This window comes from Pseudorca crassidens, chromosome 4 (assembly GCF_039906515.1).
Source record: "Pseudorca crassidens isolate mPseCra1 chromosome 4, mPseCra1.hap1, whole genome shotgun sequence".
In the NCBI taxonomy this organism is placed as follows: domain Eukaryota; kingdom Metazoa; phylum Chordata; class Mammalia; order Artiodactyla; family Delphinidae; genus Pseudorca; species Pseudorca crassidens.
Window position 1 is genome coordinate 108,270,961 of NC_090299.1, and position 26,022 is coordinate 108,296,982.

The 26,022-nt window shown below is 45.1% G+C and overlaps 1 protein-coding gene across 1 annotated transcript; it reads right to left on the reverse strand.

Moving 5' to 3' along the window:
• Positions 1-75: 75 nt before the first annotated feature.
• LOC137223823 (serine/threonine-protein phosphatase with EF-hands 2-like) lies at positions 76-26,022 on the reverse strand. The gene is made up of 12 exons (XM_067736295.1): positions 25,841-26,022; positions 21,135-21,262; positions 20,926-20,983; positions 19,654-19,829; positions 18,224-18,338; positions 17,124-17,170; positions 16,170-16,336; positions 15,668-15,704; positions 15,424-15,573; positions 5,528-5,914; positions 4,354-4,539; positions 76-3,224 (listed from the first exon to the last, which is right to left on the reverse strand). Exons 1-12 carry the CDS (start codon positions 25,893-25,895, stop codon positions 2,967-2,969), a joined length of 1,764 nt encoding a protein of 587 aa, XP_067592396.1. The 5' UTR covers positions 25,896-26,022; the 3' UTR covers positions 76-2,966.

Genomic DNA, 26,022 nt, shown 5'->3' on the forward strand with positions numbered 1-26,022 from the left:
AGGAGATGAAAAGGAACATTTTAAAACATTAGTATAGAGTAAATAGTCTTGGATTTTTACTAAGTTTCTCCTCTCTCTTTCTTAATGTCTCAACCTTCAAAGAGCTTGTCTCTTTTTTCTCCCCAATGCTCTCCTGCTTTGCCCTGCTGTGCACAGATAGGATCTGTCTGGGGGAGGCTGCTGTCCTTCCCAGTGTAGGACAGTGGTTAGAGCAGAAGTTCTAGAGAAACACCACCTTTGTGGTAAAGTTATCTAATTATACTGTACCTCATTTTCTCCATCTGCAAAATAGTGACAAAAATGGTACCTAACTCACAGGATTATTGTGAAGATTAAATAAGTAAATTCATGTAAAGCACTTAGAAGAAAGCCCGGCACATAGAAAGCACTCATCAAATGGTATCTGTTATCATAATCATATGCTTTCCTTGTAATTTATTATTACATTAAACAGTCACAGGGCAGGATTTATGAATAACAAAGTATCACTAAGTTAGTTTTCTTATGCTTACTGGGTCAACAGAGTAATGCTGGGCATGGTACTGGCCTAAAATGTGTTCAATAAATATCTGTAGTTGAATAAACAAGAATATAAAAAGAGATAAAAGGTAAATATGTACTTTGTCCTATGTCATTGAGGAAGCAGCCATTCTATAAATGATGACCAGATAACCTATCTTTTCAAGTGCTAAAAGTAAGAAAAAGGCCAAAACACAAACCAAAAATCCCCATTTTAATCATGTTTGATGAAAGTCTTCCTTGAAATTTAAGGTACTTAGCATAATGGTCTCCATAAACCCTCAGAAAAGTATGAGCTGCCTAAAATTCATCTCAGATTTCATGGGTATGTGAGCGTATACGCTTTTTCTGGTGAGTTTGTTGTCTTATCAGAGGCTAAAAGAAGTATGGGACCCCCTAAAAGTTTAAGAACCACTGGTTTGAAAAGCATTTAAACTATTTCTGGTAAACTGTGCTCATTGATGGTTATCATGCAGGGATGGAGTATAGCAATGGCCTTGAGAGCTGCCTGGATGCACAAGGCTTTCTGTCCCTACGTCAAGCAGCGCATGTTGAGCTCTGCATGGATCATCTGATTAATCCTCCAACACCCGCTGAGGTAGGTACAACTATTATGCCTATTACAGCGTAAGTAACTAGCCCGAGGTCCCATAGCTAGTAAGGGGTAGGGCCAGAAATCAATCTTGACAAGTGGACTCCAGGATGGCTAAACTATTATCATGAGACATGGGTTTAAACCAAAAATAAATGGATTCTGAATGAGGGTTCCTCTAGGAAAAACACTTGATCTTGAGTTGATGGACACTGAGACATCCATTATGGTTATCAGAGACATTTTCCTCTTTACTTCTTAGTTCTCTATTGTGGTCCAAATAGTTGGAATTGTTAGACAATTGACTTCTGCATAAATTAGGGGATGTTGTACTTGCTTTAATGCAATCAGTGAATATTTTTAAAAGGTGAGTGTTCTTTAATTCTGGTATTAAAACATGTTATTTATAGGGTTCCCCACAGTGATTCCTTTTGCGGTGGGAACATCTAAATCACATGGAATCATGGTATTCCAGGTTCCTGGGGCCCACCCCTGGAGATTCTAATTTGGGAGGGATGGGATGAGGCTCCAATAAATGATTTTTTTTATAAAGCTCCAGAGATGATTCTGTAGCATAGTAGGTTTCACTATCATTTGGTGAGCTTAAATTTTCACATAATACTTCTTTTTGAGTGATGCTGGCTCTGAATGTGTAAAACTTGAGTGTTTAGTAACTCTTGAGTATTTAATAACTCGAGTGATTTAAAATAATGCACTTTTATGGCACTCATACAAGGCAGATATTAAATATTCCTGTATTCTTTTCCCACTAGATTTATGCTGACTTTAAAAAAAATTACATTATTTCACTTTAAAAAAATTTTATTTATTTTTGGCTGTGTTGGGTCTTTGTTGCTGCGCACGGACTTTCTCTAGTTGCAGCGAGTGGGGGCCACTCTTCGTTGCGTTGCGCGGGCTTCTCATTGCGGTGGCTTCTCTTGTTGCGGAGCACGGGCTGTAGACGCGCAGGCTTCAGCAGTTGTGGTGCGTGGGCTCAGTAGTTGCGGCGCACAGGCTTAGTTGCGCCGCGGCATGTGGGATCTTCCCAGACCAGGGATTGAACCCATGTCCCCTGCATTGGTAGGCAGATTCTTAACCACTGTGCTGCCGGGGAAGTCCCTATGCTGACTTTGTTTTGATTTCTAATTTAGTTTGGCTGATAATTAAAGAAGCCTGTTCAGCAGCACTGCAACTGTATCTTTCAGCAGCTTATATACTCCAGGGCCAGCTTCTCAGTGGGCAACAGCACTGTAGAGTTGTTAAGTATGTGGGTTCTGAAATAAGACTGTCTGGGTCAAGGCTTACTTTCACCATTTACTAGCTGTGTGGCCAACGGCCACTGATTTAACCTCTGTTCCTTAATGATCTCATCTATAAAACTGAAATTAGTAATGCTGTGTATTTTATAAGCTCATTGTGAAACAATATGTAAATTCTTTACAATAACACTTAGTGTATAGTAAGCTCTCAACTAAGATTAGAACTCAGAATCATCTCAACAGAAAGCATTTAAGTAATATTATATGCGCTCTTCCCAGGAAGAAAGGAGCATTGTTAACAAATGTGTGCATTGAAATCCATCTGCTAAACCCCTAGATAGTGAAAGAACCTTTGTCTGTGGTTGACCAGGTAACACAAACGCTTTAAGGATGAAAGAAAAAGGAAGAGTGACCCTGGAAAGATTTAGTGGCCTGGTATATAGATTTCACCCAAGACATACCCACGGAGAATAATTTCTGCAGGAAGCAAATTTGTCCCTTCCATTAATGATGGGTAGGTGGAGATTTTAGAGTATATGGAGGAGAAAGAAGAGGCCCTGTTGTAATGTCTATTCCAGGTCCTACTGCTGACACAGCTAAATTTTGAACTCTGACTTAGAATTTGGATAAATGTAATGACATTTGCACTTCAAAGTTTCCACAAACACTGTAATTCTGTCTTTCTGAAAATCATTCATTGAAAAGTCTTGCCTTTGCCTCATGGTAAGCGTGTGGGTTGCCTTGTTAGCTTGAAACTGCACAATGTGCGGGGTCAAGGCCGGCCCTAGTTTGACATAGGCTCCTCTGTTACTGCCAACTTCGTAGTAGTTGGAGGCAGAAAAGATGGTTAACACCTAAATGAAAAAACAGGAAAGAGACGAGCATTCAGGTTCACTGAAGAACTCCTCACCCTCAACCCTACAGGGCCCAACCCAATTTCAGGGGTGGCTGTTCCTTCTTGATCTCGTCTATGTTTTTTTTGTTTCGTTTTATTATTTTTTTTATCATCAATGCTAGTAGGGCAGGAGTTATGACTCAAGTAATAAAAACTTGAATTCTGATAGGACGTCCACAACATGTTTTCTTCACATTTTTATCCCAATCAAAAATAGCAGGGGTCATAGAAAACACTTCATTTGGTTCGACTCAGAGGCAACCTAGGTCTGATTAACTGGGATGCCCATTACAACTAGCAGGCAGATCCGTTATTAAAGGTGGTGCGAGGCCTCACAGCAGAGTTTCCTTTGGAGTGTTGGGCCTGCTGAGATGTTCTGTGAAAAAAATTTCCATTGTCAAGACAATGGGAAATGCTAGACACTGTTATCTCTTCTTGGAGATTTACAATGAATAGAGGAAATTAAAGGCTCTCAGAAGTCCTGCAATAAAGAAACTTATACACCTGTTTAACATTCCTGTTAAACATTTCTTACATTAGTTGACGTCAAACTGTTTTCCTCAACGTGGAAACCTGTAATTCTCCTGTAGAGTTGGTATTTCTGGGCATTAGGCTAAGCAAACATTGTAGGATTTGGAGATGCCCAAAGATTTAGACAGGATGTTAATTGCGCTCCTGAGGAGACAAACAATCCTGAATGCCTGCCTGGGGCTCAGTGCAGAGATCCTGTTACCCTGTAGTGTACTTTGAGACCTGTGACAGTAAGCAATGTGACAAAGAATAGAGATGTGGCTGGGAAAACACTGGGCCATATTTCCATCCATGAAATGGGACCATATCTGCCCCTCACTTTCCTCTCAGGGTATTGGTAGGTGGTGGCCTCAATCAAACTTGGGGTTTTAAAGAGGCTACAAAAGTCAAGGATAAATGACTGTAAAGGACCTAGTTACTTTGGGCAGGTGGATAGCAAGTGGATAACAACTGCGAGGCACAGCTGATAGTGAAGAGCTGAGAGCCTTAGCTCATCCATGTCCTGGAAGGGCAAAATGGACCGGACCACTCTTGCATGATGGCAGAGGCCTGCCCACCTTGCGACTGTGGCAGAACTCATAGCCCTCGGGTTTGCACTCGTGCGAGCGGATCAGGAATTGCAGGTTGTATTTCTGTAGCAACCGTTCTGTCACGTTAGGCCCAAAATAACAGCCACCTCCTCGAATGGTGTTGGCCTTGCAGCCCTCCTGAGCCATGGGGTCACTCCACAGTATATCCACCACCTAGAGAGAAAAGGCGTATTTTGCAAAAGGAGAGACTTGCATTTTAAAGTTTCAGTTCTAAGTCGATGTTGAGGTCCAGATCGATAACTCAGGGAGAATGTAACCCAGACTCACCATCTCTCTCTTGGAGGTTTGTAGCCTCAGAGTCACCTGCGATTCCTCCTCTTTCTCACCACCCTCCACCCAGTCCATCAGCAATTCTGAATTCTCTCCTTTTCTTTATTGAATGAGGCATGAGACGCTGCCATTTTTCGTGGGTCGAAAATGGTTGAACACCAATGAGTTCAGGTAGTCCTATTAGCACTACTACACAAGATCACCGGCAGCAGAATCTCCCACCTGGATTACAGGTCTCCCTGCCAAGGTCTTGGCCCTGGGAAGTAGCCCCCATTTGGCTGCCAGAGTCATCTATTTCGGCAAGCACTGTGCGCGCCTACTCAATGTCCGTCCTCCTCCTTCCTAGCTAACAGAACTCTTCCTGGGGTATTTGGCATGGCAACGTGCCTGGCTAAATACTTGCTTTCGCACTCTCCCTTGCAGCGAGGGGTGGCCATGGGGTGCAGTTCTGAAGATTCTGGAAAAGCCTTTATTTGCCTGAAAACGGAAGACAGAAGCAGCCGATGCAGCCCTTCTGGCCTTGAGCCACAGCAGCCAACTGATAGATGTCAGATATATGTAAAATAGCATTCTATAAATGGTGGCTGACCTTCTCAGCCCAGTGATGCTAGGTCACTAAACCAAGTTCACTCAGACAATACAGCCCACCTACTACATCTTCCCATCCTTTATAAAACTCCAAAGTAGGAGTCATTAGGCAAATACCAATATCCTTCTGGGGTGTTCTAACCCCAGGGAGGGAGAGAAAGAGGGGCAAAAAAAAGCCCACTCTGAATTTACATGCAAGGAGGAGATTCGTTCGGTTTTTCTGAAATCCTTGCTCTTTCCCGAAGGCAGCCAAACTGCAGAGAGCAGCGCCGGCCACACCCACCTGCCTCCACTCCTCCTGAGTGGGCTCCCGCCGCCCCTCAGCTTCCGGGTCCGCTTCGGATGCCGAGGGCAAGGGTTCCTCCTTCTCCTTGATCACTGGGAAGCCCGCTTGCTGCCGACACCTCTCCAGCTCCAGGTCCACGGAGTGCCGCACCCGATGGGAGAGCTCCTTGGGGTCCAGGGGGACCCCGCAGGGGACGCTGGAGGAGCGCCCGGCTCTGTGGGCCTTCTGGGTGCTGGGGCGGAGGGGTGAGGTGGGGAGAGAGTGGCTTTGGGGGAGGAACCACGGGGAGGGTGTCCCGGCAGAGCTCGTCTGGTTGGCTTTTCCCTTCTCCTCCGCCTGTTTCTTATGCTCCTTTCTCGTTTTGCACCTCATGGTGGAAACAATCTAAAAATGTCCAGAGAAGATAACAGATGCTTCAGTGAAACGGTTGGTGCCTCTCACTGTTGCGGCCTCTCCCGTTGTGGAGCACAGGCTCCGGATGCGCAGGCTCAGCGGCCATGGCTCACGGGCCCAGCCGCTCCGCGGCATGTGGGATCTTCCTGGACCGGGGCACGAACCCGCGTCCCCTGCATCGGCAGGCGGACTCCCAACCACTGCGCCACCAGGGAAGCCCCGGTTGGTCCTTTTTGAGCAGCACTTTGGCATCAAGTCAGTGGTCCCCACATTGGGCTCCACGGATTGTCCCGGCAGTGACAAGGTCAGCAGAGAACTAGGAGTAAGCCTTTAGAAGCTTTTATAGCAATTTGATACGGCTGTCATTCAAGCATGTAATCACTGGGCTTATATTTTTTGTTTGTATTTCAGTTTTCTAGTCGTTCACATTTATTGTATTTTACAAAAGTATCGATCTGTGACAAATTAGACATTTATGAAACCTGGTCCTCCACCACAGATCATTGGAAAATGCTAACCTAGGTCATTGTTTCTAGGAACCTAGTGATTTTTAGACAAGGATGGGAAAGGGCACCTCTCAGGAAGGAGAGCCCTTATCGACTTTCGTGTTGTTCCACAGACGCAAAAACAAAGGAGAAGGAATGCAGCCTATGGCTGAGAAATGTTGGAATGGGAAAAACTTGATGCTTACTGTGGGAGAGACAGCACTTACTGGCAGTTTACAGGAAGTGCTATCTTGTCTGCTGAGGAAGGACAAGGGAGGGGAAGGGAGGACCTCTTTTCAGCCTGGACCTAATCGGGAAGATACTCTTCTTGCCAAAGGGACTGAGTGTGGTCCCTCTCACTGCCTCAGAGTCATTATGGTACTGGGACCAAGCCAACAACGTAGAGGATACGAGCAGGAAGAATTCTTGATCATGAGAAAGAGAGGGCTCAGGCCACAGAGCAGAGCTGGGGCATCCAGCCAAAGGGAGAGAGCAGCCATTCCCGGGATGCCTGAGTGCCACCGTGAAGACTGGGGGCCACAATGTTCCACAAGGACATCAAGATAAAGGTCTGGTTCACAAGAGGAATTCTGTGCAAATGTGTAATCAAGGAGCAAGAACTTTCTGCAAATAGGTCTAAGGGCTGATGTACAAGAAAGCCACGTCCTGGTGTAGACTGACTGTGGGCGGGAACACAGACGGACACTCAGAGTGGCTCGGCGGTAGCTGACTGACGTTTGAAGAGGGATCCAGGTGGAAGAGAACAGAACAGAGGTTCTTCTCTAACGTTGGACAAGCGCTAATTACTTCCTAGGCAGTTCCAGCCCTGGGCGTAGAGAGGGAAAGTCCACAAAATGTGAGTGGACTCATAACCACCTCCTTCTCTCCTCAACTGTCTTCTTGCCAACTCACAGCCGAGGGCCAGTCTATCAGTCCCGCCCTTACGATCCTCAGGTAACTTTATAAGGATGTTATCTGCTTCAAGAGGCATCCCTAGGACTTCCCTGGTGGCGCAGTGGTTAAGAATCCACCTGCCAATGCGGGGGACACAGGTTCAATCCCTCGCCCGGGAAGATCCCACATTCCGCGGAGCAACTAAGCCCGTGAGCCACAACTACTGAGCCTGCGTGCCTAGAGCCCGTGCTCTGCAACCAGAGAAGTCACGACAATGAGAAGACCGTGCACCACAATGAAGAGTAGCCCCCGCTTGCCGCAACTAGAGAAAGTTCCCACACAGCAATGAAGACCCAACGCAGCCAAAAATAAATAAATAAAATAAATTTATTTTAGAAAGAGGCACCCCTAACTTTTATTCTTAAGGGGAATAATAGTTTTAATATGTATTGAGCCTTTTCCAAATAGGTGCTATCCTTGGCCCTTTATAGGAATTCATTGATTAGGCCTCACACCCCTATGAGATGTCATCTTCATAGTTTTGCATGAATTCATTGATTAGCCCTCACCTCCCTATGAGACAGCATCCTTACTTATAGTACAGGTGAGAAAATTGAGGCACAGAGATACTAAGACTGCACCAGGACTGAATCAAGATATCTGACTCCAGAGCCCCTGCTTCTCCAATTTTCTGAAACTGTGGGTAATCATTAGTTAAATCCATTCCACCTATAACCTGCCTTCGCTAATCAAGGTTGTTTTAATTGTTGCTACAGAAGACTTGAGTGTCCTCCAAGCAGTACACAGCCTAAATAAGACGCTTGCCTGTGTTGTTTTCCGGGAACTTGGAATCAGCTGCGTCTAGTTCGAGCTGAGCTGATTAAGACTGGAGGGGACCACTGACCCTTCAACTAGGCATGCACTAGGGTACTATGAGTGCCCTTTTGAAGGTGGAGAGGCCTGTGTAGCCTGGTTACACCCGCCCAGAACCATGATGACTGCACCTTTTTCTAATCACCTTTCCCCACACTCCTCACACCTCAGATGCCCTGCTGCTTTCTCCTATAAATCCATTGAGCACCTTGCCTTCAGGGAGGCAGATTTGAGATTTGTTCTCCCTCTCACTTGGCTGCCTTGTCAATAAACCCTCTCTTTGCTGTAAACCTCAGTGTCTCGGCATTTTGGCTGCTATGCTAGGGCAAAAGGAACCTAGTTTGGGAACAAATATGGCAAGCCAGCCAGGAGGTAAGTCCAGACGGACCTTTTGGCTGTGGTTGGTTGGCCCCTCGCAGTATGAGAGCCTGTGGGTGAGTCCAAGCAGCTCCCTTGCCCGTGTTTTCCAGGGACCATCCTCTGGGTTTCCCTGGTGAGGTGCTGCTGACCTTCAGTGCTCAGTTTTGCAGCAAGGAGACAGTTTTGGGGATTTGGGGTTGGAAGACGTCTTTGGGTGAGTAACCTTGTTAAAGAAATGCACCTGTGCCTAGATTGTTTGGCAGTTCTGACCTCCACACCTGGGTTAAAGGCCCGGGGCTCTGGTTTTTGGTTTTGTTTTGGTCTTGTTTTGTCCATGTCCACCTATGGCCGATTGTCTTAAGTGGCTAAGGATTGGCAATTGGGGATTCAACTTCTTGGTGACTGTAGCAAGGACCCTTGGAAAAATTTCACTGCTGTGACCACCTGGAAGCAAAGCCTCTTCAAAAGGGGAAATATTAATTCAGTTCCCCCTTGCAGCCCTCTAGGCAACATTCTCCAAAACTGGGAGACTTTCAGTTATAAATTCATAGAAAAGGTTTTTTGTTTTTATGGGGGTTTTTTTTTGGTAACACTGCATGGCCACAATATCCTCAAGACCCTGGAGCAAAACGGTCTGAGTGGATCCTTGAATTACAATTTTGCAACTAGATTTTGTAAATGGGAAGAAAAATAAGGTGAAATAATTTATGTATGGTCTTTTATGTTATTGTGTCAGAATATTGATATGTTATTGTAAGATTATGGTCCAACAGGAAGGGAAGACAAAGAAACCTGTTTTGCTTGATTCTAATGAAAAGGAAGATGACTTGCTATTAATTCAGTCGAACGCCGCTTCGACTGCTCCTCCCCCACCCTTATATGATGGTGCTGCTGTTCTTTCATTGCCAGCGCCTGAGTCACAGACTCAGGTTCGTCCCCACCCCTACCTCCCCACCCCCGTTAGATCCAGAAACAGGAACGGTCTTCCCCTCTCATACTGCGTACAGATCAGGGTACTCAGTTTGGCCAGGGAGCTACCCAAGCTCAGGTGGGGCAATATCTGGGGTAAGTCCCGGTTGTGGGTGTGAATGCTGAGACCGGGCAGCCAATGGGACTGATCTGGGTCCACTCCCCCTTTTCAGCTTTAGATGTATTTAATCAGAAGAGTATGCCAACTTTAGAGAGATGACCCAAAGGGAATGGAAAATCTTTTTTCATCGATGTTTGCAACTCACAGCCCAACCTGGGCAGATGTTCAAACTGTGTTAAATACCTTCCTCATTTCAGAAGAACTGGACAACTAGAATGGTGCTGGATAAAGCTAGGGAGGAGGCATATTGGCTTCATACTGAAACCCCTGGCAACCGGGTACGGGCTGCAGCATGCGTAGCTGTACCAACAGTGGATCCTAATTGGGATGTGAATGCTGGGGATAGGCCAAAACTTGAACGTTACTGAGATTTCATTCTTCATTGCGAAGAGCAATGAAGAGCAACTTTTATTGGCCAGAGCACCCCCAATATACAGAAGAAACTGCAAAAGGTGGAAGGGGCTTTAGGGATGCCTATGTCTCAGCTTGTTGAAATTGCCTTTTTTTAATGGTAGAGACCAGGTTCGGGAGAAAAGGGAACAGCAGAGACGGAAATGACAGTCCATTCTGCTGGCGGCTGCCTTAACACAGGCAAGAGCTGGATCAATTCAAGGACCCACACAAGGGACTCAGCGAAAGTTAGGCGGCCCCAAGCTTCCACTCAAATGGAGCACCCCATAGTGGAACCCCTCCAGTGACACTGGAAAAGAGTGTCCCATCCTAAATAAGACTCTTGAAGAAGGTAAACAACAAGTGGCACACCAGATGCCCGAACTGAGAATGAGTGACCAAGAATGATGGGGCCCAGGGTTTCCTTTAAATCCTGTCAAAATCCATCAATATCTCTCCTACAGAGTCCCCAGTGATGATGAGGGTGGGAAATCAACTTTCAGGTTTTCTGAGCAGTTTGGGGCCACTCCCTTGGTTTTTAAATACCCAGCTTTCTAAACTTGCTTCTGAGATTGTGTTTTAGTAACTGGGGTGTCTGGAGAAATCTTGAAAGAGTCTTTTCTCCTGCTGCTAGACTGCCAGATGGGGAAAACCCATCTGAAGTATAGCTTTCTATACATGCCTGAATACCCCATTCTCCTTCTGGGATGAGATTTACCAACTAAATTTACTGCCAAGGTTACCTTTACACCTGGACGAATGGGTATTAAAGTATCACCAGAACAGGCTTGCGCACTGCAGGCTTTATTGCTCTGACCTTAAAGAGGACAGCTAGCAACGATTCTGGATGAGATACTGCAGGAAGTGAGTCTGCAGAGTGAGGTATGGGCAGATGGGAGGCCAGGGAGAGCAACGATGGCTAAGCCTAGACAGGTTAGACTTCACTCTGGGGCAAAAATTCCAAACTTAAAGCAGTAATCGTTAAAGGAGCAGGTAAAGTGTGGAATGCAACCCGTTACTGGCCCTCCTTGAACATGATGTAATACGCCCATGCCGTCACCTTATAATACTCCAATTTTATTGGTCTAGAAACCAGGCAGAGATGAATATCGGTTTGTGCACAACTTAAGAGCAATTAATCAAATCGTAGAAGATATTCATCCAGTAGTCCCTAACCCATATATTCTGCTCACTACTTTGTCCAGAGATTTTTGTTGGTGTACTGCATTAGAGTTGAAGGAGTCCGTTTTTTCTGTATACCCATGAGTTTTGAATCCCAAGAGTTGTTAGCTTTTGAATAGTAAGATCTAGATACAAAAGTTAACAGTACCATTGGATAGTACTTCTTCAGGGATTTAAAAATTCCCCCAGAAGGGACTTCCCTGGCGGTCCAGTGGTTAAGACTCCGTGCTTCCACTGCAGGGGGCGCGGGTTTGATCCCTGGTCGGGGAACTAAGATCCTGCATGACGTGCAGCATGGCCAAAAAAAAAAAAAATTCCCCCACAATATTTGGAGAAATCCTGGCAAAAGATCTGAGGGACCCTCAACTAACTGAGGGAGCCTTGATGCAGTATGGGGATAATATTCTGATTGCTAGTAAGACAAAGGACACCTCAGACCAGAATACGGTTTTGACTTTGAATTTTTGGTTGAATGAGGCTATAATGTGTCCAAGAAAAAGGCACACATTTTCTGCCCTCTGTCAAATATTTGGGTTTTGAACTCTCACAAGTGCAGAGAGACTTGCCCCCTGACAGAGGAAGCTCTAGTCAGGGTTGCCGTTCCCACTGCCGAGAGACAACTGCAGGGATTCCCAGGAATGGCTGGGTTCTGCCTCATTTGGATCCCCAACTTTGGACTCATTGCAAAACCCCTTTAGGAAGGTCTTAAAGGAGGAGACAGTGGATCTCAAGACTGGACTAGGGAAATGCCGTAAGGCATTCCAGGTTATCAAAGAAAAACTGCTAACGGCCCTGGCTTTAGGTCTTCCAGATAACATCAGAAAGCCCTCTGACTTATTTGTTCATGAGAGACAAGGAATCAGCCTTGGAATCCTGACTCGGAAACTGGGCAGCATAAGGAGGCCTGTTGCATATTTCTCAAAGCAGTTAGATACAGTTACTAAGGGATGGCCACTTTGTCTTTGGGCTATAGCAGCTACCTGTGACCTTTTACGAGAAGCAGAGAAATTTACACTAAAACAACCTACCACTGTGCATACCCGTCACTGGGCACTTCTCCTCCTAGAACAGAAGGGAGGATATTGGTTAACTTCAGGAAGATGAGGAAAATATCAGGCTATATTATTGGATAATCCTAATGTTACTCTGAAAGCAGTCTCCACCTTGAATCCTGCCACTTTGTTCCCAACTAATATTGAAGAGCCTATTCAGATAATTGCACAGGGCTATTCCAGCCATCTAGACCTGATGGACCAACCACTGGAGGACCCACTCCTGGAGATGTTCACGGATGGAAGCAGCTTTATGGACCAGGAACAATGCAAAGCTGGGTGTGCAGTGGTAAGTCATCCCAAAGACACTGGAAGCAGAAGCCCTTCCCCCACGTACCTCCTCACAAAAGGTGGAACTTATAGCCCTGATGAGAGCCCCCCCCCATACAGGTAAAGATAAGAGAGTAACTATTTTCACTGATTCTAAAATATACTTTCTTGGTGGTCCATGCTGGGGCCATTTGGAGAGAGAGAGGATGTGAACTGCAGGGAAGAAGGAAATTGGTATAAATAGACTTTTATACCAAAGAAATTTTAACCTTATTAGAAGCTGTCATGGAGCCAAAAGAATGAATGTCCACTGTCGAGGACATCAGAAATCAGATTGTCTGACTGCTCAAGGGAATAATCTAGCAGATCAAGCAGCAAAGCTAGCAGCCAGGACTAAAACACCCTAGATCCCCAATGTTGGCCCTGATCCCCTGATGTGGATCTGACAAGATGCTATCCAAAGTATTTTCCTGAAGACTTAAGGCCAATGAATGGGGATCTGATTGGAGTCCTGGCCATTCTCAGGATCCTGACTCTAGGAAGGGTGGGTTTATAACAGACGTAGCGAGATCCTTGTACCTGAATGCCTTATGGGAGATGTAATACGTTATACACACCAGAGTACCCACTGTGGGAGAGATGCCACCCTCTAGTGGATTTAGAAATTCCTTACAGGACCAAACATGCAAAGGACAATTCAAAAGGTGATACAGAAATGCATGGCATGTGCTAAAAATAATCCTAAAACTGGGCCACTGCCATTAATCAAAGGAGTTCGGACTCCAGGTACTGGACTGGGAGAAGATCTTCACTGTGATGCCAAGAGCCACTGGAAACCTTAGGTGCTTATTAGTATTTGTGGACACTTTCACTGGCTGGGTAGAAGCATTTCCTTGCTGGTCTGAAAAAAGCCTGAGGTTGTGAAAGCTCTCCTAAAAGAAATAATTCCTAGGTTTGGGTTACCTGTGTTCATTCAGAGTAACAATGGAGGGGCCTTTATAGCAAGAATAACTCAAAAAGTATCTAGAGTCTTAAACCTTTGTTGGAAAGTACATGCTTCTTGGCGACCCCAATCTACTTGCAAACCGGAAAAGCGGAATCATACTCTTTTGTGATGAGGAATGATGAGGAAAAGAGGAATCATGTAACTAAACTTTGTCAGATTAATTTAACCTGGGATAAAGCCTCACCAGTTGCCCTGCTTTGAGTGAAGGTAGACCCTACAAGCAGGCTCCAGTTGAGCCAACTATGAAATGTTGTCTGAGAGACCCTGCCATTGTTCCAGAAATGGTTTGAGATCCAGAAGGAATTCAAATTAAGGAACGTAGATAATTTCAGGTGTGTAGAATCATTGGCAGCTACTCTAACTGCTCTATATGAGTTTGCTTCTAGCAGGTTAATGTTTCCTGCAGATGTTCACCTGTGCCACTTTTGTCCTGGAGACGGGGTCCTGCTGAAATCTTGGAAGAATAAACATCCAGGAGGCCATCTCCATCCTTGCTGGACTGGACCTTATGAGGTGCTACTCATGACCCACTCCCTGGTGAAGTTGAAGGGATTAAGCCAGGGATCCGTCACCCTCAAGTTAAGCTGGTCCCACAGAGATTAATGGAGCCACCGTATCCTGCCTACAGGAATGTATTGACACTACATTCTGACCAAAGGGATGAGAGCAGAAGAGATGTATGCAACGTCTTCATTATGTCTTTAAAGGGTAGGAGATTCATTCTTCTATTGTATTGCCTGGAACACAGATGTGGTGGCAAGCTGTGCAGATGAGGGCGCAGGGATGACACGCTAAGGATGGCAGGGAACAAGACCTAAGAAGCCTTGGTCCCTGGACAATCTAGTAAACAAAGGTGCCACACCGGCCAAGAAGTGCATGTTCCCAGATGCAAACCCAGGTTTCATAAATGAAACACTCTTTCATTTATGTCTCATAAAATACTTTTATACCGATTAGCGTTGCCCAAAGTAGACTGGCTTGTGTGTAATGACTTCTCTGTCTTTGGAACTGCTCAGGCTACTGTTGTCAAGGATGTCATAGCTGGGATTCCTGTGTGGATGGGCAGTGGAGGAGAGAGGCTATAGGAAGATACCATTCAAGTGTAAGAGTCTACGATTAAAAGGAAACAGAACCTTTGCTTTTTTTTTGGCCACACCGTGCAGCTTGCGGGATCTCAGTTCCCAGACCAGGGATTGAACCCGGGCCATAGCAGTGAAAGCACCGAATCCTAACCACTAGACCACTAGGGAACTCCCTAGAATCTTTGCTTTCTAGTTTTCCACTTCCAAAATGAAACAGAAAATCGAGACCTATTCATATGGCAGTATAATGTACTGTGTCTTTCATCCTCACCCTCCCCCTGCTGGTTACTGTAAGTTCCTTTAAGGCAAGTACCATCTCTGGTTATTTTTGTATTTCTGCTAGCACTTCCCTTGCATAGAGTAAGCAATTAAAACATGGTTGTTGAGTTGAACTGCAATTGATCTTCATCTTTGTATCTGCCAATAGCATCCTCCCTGCACGTAGTAGGCCCTCAATATACCTTTGAGTTTAACTGAAGATGATCTGAAGTATTTAGGAAATGGAGGCACATCAGGTGGAGTGATGGAGGGGTAGTGATTAGAATTACCTAGATCAGGAATGGCAAACATGGCACTAGCTGCCACGCCCTACCGTCACGTCCACGGCAAACATTAACCGATCACAGCATGCTTGCACCAGCTGTGGACTCACAGCACGCTTGCACCAGCTGTGGACTCCCAATCCTCCGTTCAGAGATTGAATGGCTTTCTTAGTCAACTGGAGTCAGCATGGAGTCAAGACGACGTTTGTTTTATGTTGGCAGTGACACCTGGCATTATAGTGAAATCTGCATTATTTTAGCACTCAGTCAGTACCTTGTGTCTGTCTAGTTTAGCCAAGAACTCCAAGTCAGTCATGTCTGACACTCCACCATGAAGAATCAGGACTTTCTCATCAACCAGCGTGGCCAGCGGAAGCCAGCAGAACACATCTTGCAGTAGTTTTAGTATTTTCTTGCCGTGTGTCTAAAAAAATGACATTAATATGATATTAAGTTTCAGATAATTTACTCAACTTATCTGAACTAAGAGAAGCTTTTGCTTTTTAAAGGCAGCGTACCTTATATTTATGCATCACTTCCTTTGTGAAACCATATCTAGAGTTAGAAGCAGAAACAGATTTTAGATTTAGTGGTATTAGTTATAGCATGCTTGCATTTTTATAAAAATGCATACTCTAGATGCATCTACTTAAATATATGGAAAAGACACTGAGAAGTAATGCCAAAATGTTTAAAATCATACCATTATCTGTGGGTAGAGATGTGGGATATTTTCATTTTCTTTTGCTTATCTATATTTTCTACTTTTTCTATAGTGAACCCTTATTGTTTATATGATAAAGTGTGTGGCTATGTGAAAACAAATGTAATGGTTTTATCAGAACAGTAGGATATTGTATACATTTTTAAAAAATCTTTTAAAATGGTATATGTTGTGTATTCCACTTTATAAGATTGGAAGACTCCTTTAAAAAGGCATCTAACAAATAAGAAGCTCTGGCAAAATAACTTTACAATCACAAGTAAGGATCAAATCCCCAGTCATGTTTTGCTTCGTACCGTAAGTTCACCATATGGTCCTCATGGTTTCCTCGGTTGAGATGGAACTCTTTTGGGTAAACCAACATGAAGGCAAAAAGAACCATCAGGATCTCTACTGAATCCTTCCCTCGATCCACAAAGTCGCCGTTGAACACATAGGCCCGCTCTGGTGACGGGAGGCCGTTCTTCCCAATAAGGAGAGAAGTCCGAGAAGAGGCAGTGGAAGGAAGGGAATAGGAAATTGGGTCAAGCCAATGTGTATCTGACAGTCATGTCAGGCCTGAAAGCCAATTCTGTGCTGTCTGGCTCTCTTCCAAACATGAAATGTCAGTAAAAGATGGGAATATTGGAAATATTTTGTATTAGTCTCGTATTTCCTTTCTAGCCAGGCTGAGGTTATGACATGCTCATCGAAATAAACGCGTTATCCAAAGCCACACTGTTGCCAGGTGGTCTGTGCAAAGGGCACTGAACTTGTAATTCCAAGCCCCGTTTTAAGTTATGGCCACTCTGTCCTTAACTAGCAATAATAACAACAGCTGCCATAGATTTCTCAGGATTTAACAAGACAATACATCAGAAACTGCTTTGTGTTAATTACATTAATAGAATATTTATATAGCTTGTTAAATGCTCTGTATTTGATAACTAAAAATAGATATGAAAATAGCTTTTGGTTGCTTTGATAATAAACAATTTCTCTATTTAGTAATTGATTTTCTTTTTTCCAAATAATGATTCCTTCTCTTTATTAACCTTAGATTTTGTATTTTTTAAACAGTTTACAAAAATACACTAGGATATAATGCAGTGATGACTTTTACATTACACATTTGCTACATAGTAGCAAATATTTTTCTAAAATATTTTAAAATCCAAGTAATAACTTAAGCATTTCTTTAATGGAGACTGTATTTGAACTTCTAAATTAAACCTCAGAGCAAGACAGGAACATAATTTGAGCGTTCATACCTTATAAAATATAAAGATTAAGTCATCCAACTGGCCGTGTAAATCTCCTAATAAAGACAGAAAAACGTCAGTTTTGATTGGTCTTCACCATTGTTTCTAATTTTTTATTATAAAAAGGAAAACACCCAGTGTATACCTACAACTAATACAGTATTATGTCAGTTATATCTCAATTTAAATAAAAGGAAAATACCCAGGAACGCCTGACAAACTTATGCTTACTCATTTTTCCATATATAACATAGGGATAAATATTAACTTCCCTTGTTGCAGGGATAGTTAATATTGAAAGCAGAAAGCACGATATTTCTCCTGTGCGATTACCATGAACAGTAAATGACTTACGTTTTCACTGAAGCAAAAATGGGACAGAATAGTGCAGGGCTGAAAACCTGGATGAGAACTAGAGAGATTTTTGCCCCACCTAAAACAAGAAGCTGTTACTCACGGGTCAGTGTTACAAGATTTTAAGAAGTTGGAAATCTGGATTTTAATATGAAATCCTCCAATTTTCAAACGTTGGAAGCTAATGTTAGAAATTTAAGAACATTCTGAGGCAGACGAGACATACTGCAGGCTGCCCGTTTACAATCCCTGGTGTATCACCGTCTCCCCTAAGTTCAAGTGTGGGGCATCAGTCTATAATGGTTATTAAAACATCACTGAAAACATAAGGAGATGGAGAAGATTGTCAGCAATAGGATTTCTCTCTGGAAGACGAATAAATGTGGATGGAAGGAATAATTTGCTAGGCATTTAGGCCTTTTCAAGTCCAGTAAGTAAGTAAACCGTCTTCTAACAAGGGAAGGTCTGGGTATTTGCTAGGATTTTGTTCTGAATGGAGAGGAGGAATTTGGGGCCAAATCTGAATCTCTGGGAAAAAACAAAGCAGAGGCTGGGCCCCCTCACCCCACAGTTCTCCTTCACTGCACCACCCCTACCTTAAATAACTGTGGAGTAAATATGTAAATGTAATCAGTGTGAAGGCGTGAACCCGGCCTGCCCGAGTGGCCATCGAGTCCCCTCCTGCCCTCCTGCCCCTCCCTGACCACAGGCAGAGTTTTCTGATTCGTGAAAAGCCGTTTCTGACTGGCTCTTACCACATACTGTGATTTCCTCGCTGTAACAAGTGGAGACCCGGTTGATGTTTGGTAGTTGTACCAGATGTTTCCTGGCTTCATACAAAAGATTCAAGACATAGCGAGCATGGAGCCTCTACTAGGAGGAAGAGGAGGGGTGGGACAAAACAACACATACTTGTGAGGGAAGATGGGCCTCACCTTTACTGCTTAATGACCCCAAGACCACAAAAGTGACCCCAGTAAACTGCTCCTGGGACCCTCCCTATGCACAGATCCTTTCCTTCTCACCCATCTGTGCCCTTGTTTGTGCTTTGCATCAATCCCCCAAATACTGAACTGATGTCCTCTTTCCTACCTACTCTGTGTAACCCCTGCTTGCCTTGAGCTTGGGAGAAACACAGGACTGTCTCAGCAAAGTATGAATAAGTGCATGTATTTCGATGGTATCGGTGATCCTGACATTACTGGGAAAATCGTCCCAGCTCTTCCTGCAATGAATAATCTTCAAATGAAAAAGGGGAAGGATTGGAATCTGTCATAAGAGCCAGAATCTGACCACTTCTCACCAGTCCCACCTCTACCACCCGGGTTTCAAGCCACTATCATCTTTCGCCTAGACTATTGCAGTAGCCTCTTGCCTGGCCTCCCTGCTTCAGCCCTTGCTCCCAGTACTCTATTCGGCAAACAGAATGATTATATTAAAGGGAAAGCTGGATTATATCATTTCTGCGCTTATTGTCTCCCCCTCTCTTTCAGAATGAAAGTCCACCCTACTCACCTCTCTGTCTCCATCTTCTAATAGCTGTTCCCTGGTTCCCTCCTCTCCAGCCACAACGGCCTTCCTGATGTCCCTGAGCAGTCCAGGCAAGGTCCTGCCTCAGGGCCTTTCCATTTGTTCCCTCTGCCTAGAACGCATTCCCCAGACGTCCACATAGCACCCTCTCTCCCCACCTTTGACCTTTGCTCAGAAATCACCTTTTCAGTGACACCTTCCCAGACCACCCTGTAAAATTGCTATCTCTCCCACCTAGAACTTAGTTTATGCTTTGACGTAGCTCTGTCACCTAATATATTAATATATAAATATTACTCATTTGTTATTTATTATGTCTCCCCACTAAAAATCTCAGCCCCACGAGGGCAGAGATTTGTGTCTGTCTTGTTCACTGTTCAGTGCCTAGAAGAGTAGCTGCACATAGCAGCGCTCAGTAATCATCTGTGGGATGAATGAACATAGAGATTACGTGATGGGGAGGAGGGATTTTCAATACATAAAAACTGGCTGATAATCACAAGGTCCTGGCTAAGAAAAGGGCAAGTGGATCTCTCTGACGGATCCCTGACACCAACACCCTAAATCCAGGGCCATTCCTTCTGCACTGTGTCTGCTCTACTTCTACACATTCCGTGGAATTGGTGGTGACCCAGGTCCCCCGGGGGGAGCTTACTTGTTTCACTCGGAAAGCTTCCACCAGAGCAGTTGCATGGTCAGGAAGGAGCGGGAAGGAGAGGCGTGGCCCCGTGTAACTGTCTGGTACCTCGATGGATTCATAGTCCCTGCAATTCTCCATCTCGGAGTCCTGGGGGGATCTCTCTTCAGTGAACATGCGGTTCAGGAAGTCCCCTAGTCAGGACAGAAAGGGTGGGCCGGCTTACGATCAGACCTGCAGGCACGGGCAATAGAGAATTCATTCCCTGGACCATACTTGAAGTGGGTCCTGGCCAGTCTGGCTTCGGCTCCAACACAGGAGAGGAGAAAGTAAAGGGCAAAGTGATGACAAATTAGAATGGGTGGGAGAAAGGTTACGACGTTATTATGTCAATTCCATTCTACTTTTTTTTTTTTTTTTTTTTTGCGGTACGCGGGCCTCTCACTGTTGTGGCCTCTCCCGTTGCGGAGCACAGGCTCCGGACGCGCAGGCTCAGTGGCCATGGCTCACGGGCCCAGCCGCTCCGCGGCATGTGGGATCTTCCTGGACCGGGGCACGAACTTGCATCGGCAGGTTCCCTGCATCGGCAGGCGGACTCTCAACCACTGCGCCACCAGGGAAGCCCTCCATTCTACTTTTATTTTAAAAGATTGCCTTAGAAAGTACAGAAATGTACAGGCCTAGGTTGGTAAGCAGGAGGAAAGTGAAAACTGCGGTGGAAAAAAAGTTCACGGGCATTTCTGGTGTACTTAGTGAGTGTGGCAGATGCCTCAGACTTTCAGGCAATTCATTTCCAAATGCTGCCCCTGCATCTCTGCCTGAGGGCTTTGTCCCTGGATCTGCAGAGAGCCCTGCATGGCAGGCCAGACCTGCGTGAACAACCCTTCCCGTCCGCCCCTCCCAGCAGCCTTCTACCAATGACTCTCGGGCGTTGAGACTCCAGTTCCCTCTGCCTTCAGACGGGATACTTCCCAGGCTGCGTTTTGCACTATTTCCCAGGTACGCTGCAGGTTTAGTAACCCACCCTTTTTTGCCTGCCTCTCCTTTCCTGAATCCCTTCCCCACTCCCTCCCCACCTCCCAGTGTTTCCTGTATTTACCAAATAAACTCCTTGCACCCAAACTTTTGTCTCCAGGTGTGCTTCTAGGAGAACCATTTATTTGTCAGCCTCCTCGCTCATTCCCTGGCTGTCACCAGATTCACATTTCCCCTCCCTGTGCATCCCACACCTCACCCCGATGTCTTTGACCCTGAGACAGGAGGACCGGCCATGTGGCCGTTCATACTCACTCTCGTTGTGATTGTTGGGGGTGAAGTGATCCACAAGGTAGCTGAAGAAATTGTGGAGCTGCAGAAAAACCCAAGAAGACGTGGCTTTAGAGATAGAAAGAGAACCCAGGAGTGGTCCAGATCAGCTGCACCTTCTAGGCACCTGGGCCCTGCTGTGGGGGGCCTGGAAGGCAGAGCTGGAGGTGGCCCCATCCCACATCCCATCGCACCTTGACCTGGTCTTGCTGCCCAGCATACTCTATAGACTGGAAGATGCTCCAGGTGCAGTGCCGCCTCATCTCCAGACGGGCCATGTAGCGCCGGTACCATCTCTGGATCAGGACCGCTGCCTTGAAGGCTGTGACACAGATGGAGAAGCAAGCCTGTGAGGTGGGACTCCCTGGGCCTGTGGGGGGAGGTGGGGGGGGTGCCTCTCCCACTGTCACATGGGGACAAGATGGTAGGGAAAGCACTATATTTTGCCACCAGTAGGAAGGATTTGCCTCACTGCTGGCCGGGGTGCTCTTTTCCCCATTCCCGCCCCCATCCCTCCTCCATTCTTACCTATTACTTATACTAAAATCACTGGAGGACTATTGGAATTCCCACTTTTTGATGAAAACATTTATATGTGTAGAGATGCAAAGGTTGGATTCTGAGAAAAGAGATGTAAACTGGGGAGGTTGCAAGGTTGCAGCATCCTTGAGGAGTAGGATGATGCAGGTACTACTCAGCCATAGAAAAAGAATGCAATTTTGCCATGCGCAGGAACACGGATGGACTTGGAGGGCCTGCCTTATTCTCAGTGAAGTGAGTCAGAGAAAGGCAGATACTGTATGATATCACTTATATGTGGAATCTAAAACATATCAATACAACAAACTAGTGAATATAACAAAAAAGAAGCAGACTCACAGATAGAGCAAACTAGTGGTTACCAAGTGGGGAAAGGGAAGGGGGGAGGGGCAATAGAGAGGAAGGGGAGTAAGAGGTACAAACGATTATGTATAAAGTAAGCTACAGGGATATAGTGTACAACATGGGAAATATAGGCAATAGTTTATAATAACTGTAAATGGAAAGTAACCTTTAAAAATTGTGTTAAAAAAACATTCAAATGCAAAAAAAAAAAAAAAAAAGGATGGGATGATGCAGGGGTCAGAGGGTGGGGAGGACATTTTGATACTGCAACAATAGACAGGATGTCAGGAGTCTGGTTCTGGGCCTGGAAATGCCCTGACCAGCGATGTGGCCTCAGGCAAGTCAACTTTCTGGGCCTCAGTTTCCTCACCTGGAGAAAGAGATGAACTAGATGATAACTGGGGAGAAGAAACACACACACTACATACTATCATGTCAGGTGGTGGTCAGTGCTTGATATCCCCAAATTCCTTCTATCCCTGTGGCTTTGTGTCCCCATCACAATACACCCGGGACTGTGCTGACTATCCAATCCGAAGGGAAGCCTTTGCTTCTCCTTTTGCCAGGACCTGTGCTGGGTGATCGTGTACTGCAGGATGGCATGGGTAGGTTGAATTCTTCCTATGAGCTCCAGAACCTGCAGTCAAGTACTGCTGCCAGAGAAGAGGGAAGCTGTCCACGTGAGTAACTAGATTCTCCTTAAGCTCCTGGGCCTGAATGTGCCACCAGGGATGAATGGAGCCTTTGTGGATAAAGCTGGATTGCAGAGGAAACCCAGCAGGTTCACTAGGTCAACCTTGTGAACAGTAGACAGATTGATTTAATACGCCTAGCTTGCATTAGAGAGCTAATGGCATTCCTACTGACGTCCCTAAGAGGAGATGAGATACAACAGTGAATGGGAAAAGAGAACTTGAGAGAAATTTAAGCAAAGCTGAATTTGGTTTTCTGTGAGGAAAACACGTCATACACTAAGTATGTCCCAAAGGCACCCACGAAATAATAAGTGATGAGGATTGAATTCTGTAAATCCCCATTCAGAGTAGTGAATGAAACGCCCAGAGTAAGCGGTACTCAGCTAAAGTAACAAGTCATGGGAAACACAGACATCTGCACCTCACCCTAGACCGACAGCATCAGAATCTCTACAGGGAACCCAGGAATCTGCAGGTTTAACAAGCTCCATGAATGATCCTGACTCGTGCTGAAGGGCAGGCATCACTGAGGAATATCATGACCATCAAGTTTCCGTGAAAATGTTGTTGGCTAACACCTTGCCTCAAACATTTTAAGGCGAGTGCTGCCAGCCAGACATACTAACCTCAGTACCTCTTCGGCTGCTCAGGGTAGGCAGACCAGGCAGTGCCTTTGTTTCTCCCTTTTATTCTCCCTCCCAATCCTCTGTCTAGGGCCTGGGTTCCATTGACATGGGTGCTGTGAGGCTGTAGCCTAGTTTAAGGACCTCTACCCCATCCTCCCTTCCCATCGGTGCAATACTACATGCTTGGGCTCCTCTTCCTCAGCCTTGTGCAGCCTAAATCCTATGGCAAAAGTTACAAATACACCTGGCTGTTAAAATTCCACCACTAAGGACAAGGCAACCATGTGGGGAGACAGAGGCCAAGGTGAAGAGCCGTCCTGGAAGCAGAACCTCCAGCCCCAGCTGCCCTGAGGATCATAGACAAGCCATCTAGCTGGGCCCTTTGCAAATTCCTGACCCACAAAATCATGAGCGGAATAAAATGATTGTCTTAAGCCACTCAGTTTTGGGGTCGTTTGTTACGCAGCACCAGATAATTGGAATGGGAATTGTATAACTGTTTTATAAAATTATAAAGCAAAGTTAAATCAAAATTTAAAAAAAAAATCAATCTCTAAAGAGCAAAAGTCAAACAAGTGAATCTAATCCTGTACAAGTTAGTGGCATAACCACACAGAAAGGAGTTCTTTCAAATGATTTGAAAATTCAGTAAGTTGTATATGCCTAGTGGATGTACTCAAAGGACAAAAAGAACTACAAAGAAATCTTAAAGAGTTTTCAGTAACCATATCGTTATAATAGTATTGTTATTATTTTTCAGAAACTTTTTTATACACTATAGGACAAAGTAAATAATACCACATCAGTATCATTAGGGAAAAAAGGGTTTTTAAAGAGAAAGGAGATATAGATATAATATCATATCAAAGTTAAGTAAAAATATTGTGATCCTAAATATAAACTGGTCATTAAAATAATACATATTTTCTGGATCTGGTCACTGAAAAGGTGTAGAAAATAATGACCAACCTGGTAGTGAACACCCCAAGCTCGGGAGAAATAGCTATTTCTGGTCTGGAGCCAAAAATATGCAAGATGAGCCTGGGACCTATTGCCAAACTAGAAAGGAAGCCATGAGCTTATAAAGTTGCTTAGGCTTATATAAACAAGGTGCTGTCACTATTTCCCTTGCTTCTTCCTTCATCTCTGGTTGCCTCTCCTCGGCCTCTTTCGTTGGCTCATCCTCTTCGACCGATGCTTAATAAGTACTGGAGTCCCTCATGGCTCTGTCCTAGGCCCTGGTCTCCGACCTGACTTTACTGTCACTCTAGGCTACTTCAGTGACCCCCATGGCTTCAACAATCACCCGTACTCTGATGCCTTCCAAATGCATGTATCTCCACCAACGTCTCCAAAATCCAGATCTGAATATGCAACTGCCTACTCAGCACATCCACCTGCATGTTGCATGGGCATCTCAAACCCAGCGTGTATAAACTCAGCACCTTCCTTCTACTCGAGCTTGGTTCTTCTCCATTATCTTTATGTCAGAAATTGGCATTATCATCTGCCCATGTTTGCTAGCTAGAAACCTGGAGGTCATTCTTGATCCATCCTTTTCCCCAACCCCACACATGTAATCAGGTGGATCCTATCAATTCCACCTCCTGAATATTGTTGGAATTCACCCTCTTCTCTCCATCTCTACTGCCACCAACTCTGGACCAAGGCATTTTCATCTCCTGCTTAGATGACTTTAGTAGCTTCTAAATTGTTCTTCCGGGCTTCCCTGGTGGCCCAGTAGTTAAGAATCCACCTGCCAATGTAGGGGACACGGGTTCGAGCCCTGGTCCGAGAAGATCCCACATGCCATGGAGCAGCTAAGCCTGTGTGCCACAACTACTGAGCCTGCGCTCTAGAGCCCATGCGCCACAACTCCTGAGCCCACGTGCTGCAACTACTGAAGCCTGCGCGCCTAGAGCCCGTGCTCCGCAACAAGAGAAGCCACCGCAATGAGAAGCCCGCGCACCACAACGAAGAGTAGCCCCCGCTCGCCACAACTAGAGAAAGCCCGCGTGCAGCAACGAAGATCCAACGCAGTCAAAATAAATTAAATAAATTTATTTTTAAAAAATAATAAATAAATAAATCTTCTTCCTTCTACTCTTACCACCACCATCCAGCCTGTCTCAATCCCTTCTTCATGGAAGCCAGAAGGGTCTTTTATGTATGTAAATCTTATTCTAGAACTCCCTGTTTTGAATTCTTCAGTGGTTCTTCTTGTCTTTAGGATAAAGTTTAAAATCCTACAAGCTCCTGAGTGACGTGGGCTCTGCACACCTCAGCAGCCTCATGCCATGTCACCCTCCATCTTGTTCACTTCAGAACACTCAGTTCCTTGAATATGTCTCTCTCCTTGCTACTTCACGACCTTTGTACCCTCTACCTAGAACGCTCTTTCATCCCCTTTTTGCCCAATCTTATTTCATTCAGTTGTAAGGTGTAGTTTGGGATAAACCCCAATGGACAACACTGACTCCTTGAGTAAATTTTAATTCTATTAAATATAGTTCATCAAGTCCTAAGACATTCAGCTGAGCATCCTAGTGGTCACGTTACAAGGAGGAGAAGCCGATTTTCAAGAGTTAGCATGAGGAGAAATGTAACGATTTCCTGCCCACCCTGAGAAGCCCCTCCCTATGCAATGTAGGCTTCGGGGTACCCACAGTTAGTCTGAAGGTGGGAAGCGCATACCTTTCTCTGCATTCTGGAAAGCAAAATGATGTTGGGTTGAGGTGCCGCTTCCCATAGCGTAAGTGTAATGTTTCTGCAGGACGCAGATAGCAGGTCCAAGGGAGAGTGAATTGTTTGTTGACAAAAGGAAGAAGGAACCTGCAATAGGGAGATTTGGGCAGATATTAGTTCAGGTAGACCAA